Source organism: Myotis nattereri, assembly GCF_964212035.1.
Source record: "Myotis nattereri genome assembly, chromosome: 2".
Classification (NCBI taxonomy): Eukaryota; Metazoa; Chordata; class Mammalia; order Chiroptera; family Vespertilionidae; genus Myotis; species Myotis nattereri.
The window spans coordinates 22,937,766-22,944,553 of NC_138076.1; the positions used below are offsets into that span (position 1 = coordinate 22,937,766).

Genomic DNA, 6,788 nt, shown 5'->3' on the forward strand with positions numbered 1-6,788 from the left:
AGACAGGAAAAAAGCTTTGTATTATTCTTCCACATATGCTGGCTGCTGTTTACATACCCTGCCAATGCCTTAGCACTGGAGAGCTTTTTGCAATACGCTGGGGAAAGGGGAGGGAGGGGATAAAAAGTGCCAAAGAAAACATGTTTTTAAAAGCTCGGGTTTTATACAATAGAATGTTTTCTAGCAGATGCCTCTTGTTTTAATATATTAAAATTTTGCAAAGCCCTTTGAGCTATAACCTTAGTCCACCCACGGTCCATTTGTTATGAGACAGAAGATCTCATGATACCATACGCATTAACCCACCAATACCTAGGACACAGGGCCAAGAGTTGCCCAGTTCCTGCCCTGAGGGCTGGTACCATGGAAATGCCAACTGCTCCTCACCAGTAGCAAGGCCCCATGAGCGCTTTCAGTTTATCCAGTTCAGACCAGGAGCAGAAGAGAGCCCAACATCTAAGAGGAAAGCCACCCCACAGAATGTGAACATATGCAACCTGCTCTCTGGCACTAAAGGATGGGACTCTCTCCAACCCAGGGGTTCCTACAGTCGTTCTCATTTCTACTCCAGGAGCTGGGCTCTGAGCTGCAGGGACAATACCTAAGGGCTTGTACACATTTATTTCTCTGGACATGACAGGTCTATTATCAAGCTGCTGTCAGAATGACGTGACCCCTGCCCCACCGAACCCACCAAATGCATCAGGGGGGGTTAGGATTACTTGTGGCAGCTTGTCCAGCAGCTTGGGCTCTCAGAAAGTCCCGCACTTCCTGAGGGGTCCGCAAATACTGCTCTATTTCACTATCGGAAATGTTCTCATCTCCGGTGACCGTGGAGGCAGGGGGGGCGGGGCAGACCCGCTTTGGGGGCTTCAACATGCAGGGTGGGAGGAGAAGGGCAGGACTAGCTGGCCGCTTCCCCTCAGGTAACTCGGAGGCGCTATTCCCCACTTCCTCTTTTCCCTGTCCTTGCCCCGGTCCCCGTCCCTGCAGCTCCTCCTCCGGGGCCTCCACCTCTAATGTCCCTTCTCGAAAGGCTTTGCGGATCAAAGTGTGGCGGTGCTGCAGCAGGTCACTGATGTGCTTCACCACAGACCGTTTGTCCAGGTTCAGTACGTGCAGCCAGGCCAGCTGCTCAGCCATCCGCAGCAGCACAGTCAGCAGCTCCTGTAGCCGGGAGGAAGCGGGGTAGGGCAGGTCCACATTTGCCAATTTACAAAATCGGGCCAGGGAACATGTCAGACGAGCTGAGGGCTGCAGCGACTGCCAAGCCAGGAAAGCAGCAGCAGTGATGACAGGCAAGGGATGCCGCCCGGTCACCAGCCACGTCTCATCCGCCAGCTCCACCAACTGCAGTGTTCGCGACAGCATCTTCTCTTTGTCTTCCATGTATTTGGCTGGCAGCGATGGGGAGGCTTGGAAAAGTTTGAAGCTGAAATAACCAAAATAAGGGTCTTGTCTCAATGCCTATGGGGAAGAGCAGTCTGGCTCAGGATGGGCAAGCTCTTCTAGCCTCTTGGGAACACTCAAGCTTGCTGGCAGCAAGTTTCATACAAGGACTGAGAGAAGATCGGGTGAGTTTTCTGCTTGTGAGGTGAAGGGCAGGAGAATGCAGAAGGGAGCTAACGTGTGTTGAGCAACCCCCGTCAGCCATTATTCTGAGTGCTTTACAAGTGTTCTTTTACCTCTCTACACCTTGTTATGTGCATTTATAGTTGCAAAACTTGCCCCCAGTATTCAGCTAGGAAGTAACCAAGCTGACACTGATAACCTTTGCTTTCTACTCTATTTCTCAGGAGAGAAATTAACACAGCTACTTAAAAAAAAAAAAATTAGCTTCTATCGACAGCTCTGTTGTCTCCTAATAATCCTTCAGCTCCATTCCCAACTGACCCACACAGGCCACACACGTGAGTGGTGACACTCAGGAGCCCTGTGCCAACACTAATACCTACTTTCTTACATCAGTAGGTTGCTGTGCAGGCAAAAAGATTTGAAATTATAGCATTCTAGAAACGTAAAATGGGATTAGTACAGGCACAGGAGAGGGAGAACAGATTTTTCTCCCACATCTTTTTAGATGGGCTTTGGTCAGAAAGAGACAGCCAAAGGTAAAAGGATTCAGGTCTAAGGACCCATCCCATCCCATCCCATCCCCACAACTCCCACTAGGCAGGTACCTGCTACAGTAGGTCTTCACCAGGTCTGCCAAGCACAGAGATGGCACATCCAGCCCCAGGAGCTTCACTATCTGCATGAAGGTGCCAGAAAACATATCCAAATCTGCGTACAACAGGGTGCAGATGGTCCCCATGGTCAGGGGCCAGTTATGCTGCCTACAGGTGATTAAGACACAGCACCCAACCAACACCTCCTTCTTTTGCAGCCTGGCAGCACGGATGCCAGGGTGCTGGTATGCCTTTTGGTAGTAGGCAACTGCTGTGTCCTCAAATGTTGATGGCAACTGCAGAACTCGACAGAGATCTCTCACTCGGCGGAGACCTAGGAAAACCCACAAGAGTTAGAGAGGTCAGAGGAGCTACTGTGTAGCGCCGAGCAATTTCTGCTAAACTTGCCTCTGATACAAGATGCACTACTATAGCCCTGGATGGTGTCACTCAGTTGGTTGGAACATCATCCTGTAAACCGCAAGGTTATGGGTTCGATTCCCAACCAGGGCACATGCAGAGGCAACCGATCAATCTTTCTCTCTCTTGCTTTCCTTCCCTTCTCTCTCTCTCTCTCTGTCTCTCTCACACACACACCACACACACACACACACAGTAGTATCTTTTTATGATGACAGGAGCGACATCTGGTAAAGTTTCCTAAGGCACAAAGAAATTCGTGGAAAGAAGTCACATTTTAGCCCACCACTTTTTGGAGGCTGGTTTGATTCAGGGCCAAGCCGAAGTTTGATCTGGACTCCTTGCATCGACCTCAAACATATCCCTGAGCAAATCCCAAACTTACACGGATTTGCTACCTCTCCGAGAACCACCCCCATCCTTTGTTGCGAATCACCATTTCCTTCTACTCTGCCTTACATGATAAGAGTTGAAATCAGGAAAAGCAAGCACATGGGCTGGACCATCAGGAGAATTTTCTTGAAAGCCACTGTGTCATACAAGGTCTGTCCTCACCTCGCTGCTGACTGCGAGTAACGTGTTCATTTTCCCCTGTGCTCCGGGAATACGCTACTTCTGTGAAAAACAAAACAAAACAGGGTTAGCCTTTATTCACCAGACCGCTGCCCTCCTCCCACACTGAGCCAGGGAGCAGAATGCCAATCACTAGGCATCTGCTGCCTGTCTCACAGAAGGTGCCCATCTGCGCCTATTAAAGGCCCATCTGGTTTCCTATGCCCACAGCACTATCACATCCACAGAGCCTGAGGAAGATCAGGGCTACACTAAGGCAGGTCCAAGTGTTGGGACATTTCAGTACCCGTCCCACCCTCCCATACATCCAATCCAGACCGTTTCCTGGCTGCAGATTTTGAGAACTGCCCTGCTCAGGAACTTGGAAAGCAAAGGAAGAAAAAGACGTTTTCCCGGTTAGTACTAAAAACTACTTCAGGGTAATGGTATGTGCTGTATTCGTAAAGAGATGACCCACAATATTCCCGCCACGACCAGCCCGGGTAAAGTGAGCAGAACCTTGTTTCTCTTTGTTTCATTTACTGAACGTGTATGCCTGTCCGATACTGTCCTAGATGCTAGAAAAACACAGTGCAAGGCAGTCCCTAACCTTTCGCAGCTCAGTCCTGCACTACAGGTCGTTTTCTCTCGTACTTAAAGGCGTGCGAGAAAAAGAGTGGACGGGAGCTAAGAGGAATCGGGTGTCAGTCCTTGCACCGCCCCGGGCTGCACCCACAGCTCGAGATGGCAAGGACGGCACGGCTACCTCGGAGGTTGCCCTCGTCGCTGAAGGTGGTGGTGAGCACGCCCTCGGTGACCACACAGCCGCAGTCCGAGCACACCAGCTGGCTCTGCGAATAGTGCGCGTCTTCCACCAGCTCAGTGGAGCCGCAGTCGGGGCAGCGGCCTCCGCCCCGCATCTCACAACCTGCCCAGCGCCGCGGAAGCTTTCGGATCCCCAACAACAGCCACCGTGCGGAAGCGGCAACTAACAGGGGAACTTCCTAAGGAATGCACCTTCCTCTTCCGGTCAGCGCGGCAGCATTAACGGTAGTTCTCTTGGCTCTGTGACTGCACGCCACTTCCGGTCCGTTCATTTGTGGAGTCGGGTGGAAACGTAAGCAAGGAGAGAAGGTTCCTGGTGTGGACTGGGTCGTTGGGTTCCCAGCTATCAGCAGCAGTTGGTTTGAGGCAAGTCAGACAGGGCTTGAATTTGGGTGAACGTTCTGCCTACAAGAACATACATATCCTCAAACAATTCTCCTTTCTAAAGTGCCAGGGGAATCTTGGACTCTCCATTTCTCTCTCTCTCTCTCTCTCTCTCTCTCTCTCTCTCTCTCTCTCTCTTTAAATCCTTACCTGAAGATTTTTAGAGAGGGTAAAGAGAGAGGGAAGGAACGTGACAAACATCAATGTGAGAGAAATACATCGATTGGTTGCCTCCTGCATGCACCCTGACCAGGGCCTGGGCCAGGGAGGAGCCTGCAACCCAACCAAGGTATGTGCCCTTGACCGGAATTGAACCTGGGACCCTTCAGTCCACAGGATGACACTCTATCCAGTGAGCCAAACCGGGTTCCATTTCTCTTTGGTAACAAATGTTGATTTTGGCCATAGAACAAAGTGCCTAAAAGGGAGAGTAGTGTAGTGAGAGAGTAGGAAATTGTGTTCTGGGTTCTAGAGTGGCTTTCCCAAGCAAGTTGTTGTTCCTCTTTGCAGTCTGTTTGTGTCAACTGTAGAATGAGGGAGTAGAATTAAAATCCAGAGTGGCAAGGCAAGGCTAGGCAAGGAATGTCTCAGGGAGTTGGAGTGAAAGAATATGGAGAAGTGTGGACTTTGACAAACTGAAGAGTTCAAGAAAATTCAGATGTGTTTAAAAGTTTGAGCTAAGTTTGAGCTTTAAGTGTGGCCAGTGGTCCTCAGTGGTTTGAGGTCCTATGCACCGAAGGGTCACTGGTTCCATTCCTAGTCAGGGCCGTCAGGACACATACCAGGTTATGGGTTTGATTCCAGTCAGGACACATGTAGGAGGCAACCAATTAATGTTTGTTTGTTTTTCTCTCTCTCTCCCTCTCATTTCCTCTCTCTCTGGAATCAGTGAGGGAAAAGGGGAAGAAACATACCTCAGGTAAGGGTTTGTGGGGTTTTTTTAAAGCTTGAGCTTTAAGATTCTTCAAGATTCTGGCTCCGAAATTCTTAGCTTGGTATAGTATAGATCAGCGAATTCCAACCTTTTTTATCTCGTGGCACACAAAGTAATTACTAAAATTCTGCAGCACACCCAAAAGTAGATTGTAATTTTTGCCAATCTGACAAAAAAAAATGTAATTTTGATTCTTTCACACTGGACAGCTATTGTGTTGGCTGTTGTCATTTTTTAATTTGACAATCTAAGGGCAAAGAAGTCAGTGCCCCTCACTAAATAGTCAGGTATTGCTCACAACTGGCACACTGGTTGAAAAATTGCTGGTATAGATCAAAGAATCTTGAACAAAATTTTCTTATAATAAATATTAATTGCACTCTAAGAATGACTATTTTAATGCTTGGAAGTTTTAGAACCGGTTGTGTCTGAAAAATAAGAAAGTTGAATCAAATGACAAGTACAGCCAGGGCCTGTCCTAATGACTCCAAAAAAGTAGATGGGAGCCACCATAACAAGTGTGGAGTATTTCTTTTTCTCAGGCTAACAATGGAGAGTTTCAGGGAGGCCTCTGGCAATAGTACATTTGAGAAGCTGTTGTGGGCTCAATTTCAACCTTGCAGAATGAACTCATCCCTTCCCACTGAGAACAGAAATCACTGAATGGCTCCTGTGCAGAATGAATTAAAAGGTAAGGGTGTCTTGTCGGCCCCTTAACAAATAACGGATATGCCCATGAGGAATGAGATACAGATTACTGCAGCCTTCTTTAGAAGATTAATAAATGATTATGCATCCTAGAGCTGAAATTTTTCCAAAGAAAAATGGTGCCTCTTAGTCTGAAGAGTCAAATCTACACAATGACATGTATCCAGTGAGTCCTCATACAGAGTATTTGAGCCTCAAGAATAAGATTTCATCAGACAGAACTATAGGTTCTTTTGAAAAAAGCTATAATCTATGTCAGATATATAAAGCTTCCTCTATGCCCAATGAAACTGTGAGTTCCCTGGACTGCAATACAGAGCAAAGGTATATATGACAAAAAATATTGCATGTTGTCTATAATCCAAGCATTAGCCTTGGGCATTCCAAATCCATCCCCTCTCCTAGACTTCCCCACTAGTGTGATGTATGTAATGAGGATTTATTTCTGGTTGTCCAGCAGACAGATATTGAGACACACTTGCATGCTCATGTGCACACACACATATCAGAATTTCTGAATTAGTTTTAGACAGCACAGTCGACATTCTTACTGAGAAGGGAAACATGTCCCTAAAAGTAACATAATTGGCATTGAGAGTAACTCTTTACATTATCATACAAGACCAGCATAAGACTCCTCTCAACCCTAATTTTGTGGAGATCTTGAACATAACTGCATTTTTTAGGAGTGGGGTTTTATTACAATCATGTACCCATGACAGAAGTTTTAAAATTCTACTTTCCCCCACATGACACATAGTAAAGTGGAACGAGCTGTTTTATGATCCTCCAACCAG

The 6,788-nt window shown here is 47.5% G+C and overlaps 1 protein-coding gene across 1 annotated transcript; it reads right to left on the reverse strand.

Moving 5' to 3' along the window:
* Window positions 1–4,099, reverse strand: BRF2 (BRF2 general transcription factor IIIB subunit). The gene is made up of 4 exons (XM_081084673.1): window positions 3,907–4,099; window positions 3,144–3,203; window positions 2,181–2,502; window positions 1–1,432 (listed from the first exon to the last, which is right to left on the reverse strand). The coding sequence occupies exons 1-4, from the start codon at window positions 4,058–4,060 to the stop codon at window positions 703–705; spliced, it is 1,266 nt and encodes a 421-aa protein (XP_080940799.1). The 5' UTR covers window positions 4,061–4,099; the 3' UTR covers window positions 1–702.
* Between the last annotated feature and the right edge of the window lie 2,689 nt (window positions 4,100–6,788).

Coding starts and splice junctions, on each gene's coding strand:
- BRF2 (XM_081084673.1), bottom strand. CDS start 4,060: ATGCGGGGCGGAGGCCGCTGCCCCGACTGCGGCTCCACTGAGCTGGTG. Junction 3,204..3,906: donor CGACGAGGGCAACCTCCGAG/GTAGCCGTGCCG, acceptor TGTTTTTCACAG/AAGTAGCGTATTCCCGGAGC. Junction 1,433..2,180: donor GTGAAGACCTACTGTAGCAG/GTACCTGCCTAG, acceptor TGGTTATTTCAG/CTTCAAACTTTTCCAAGCCT.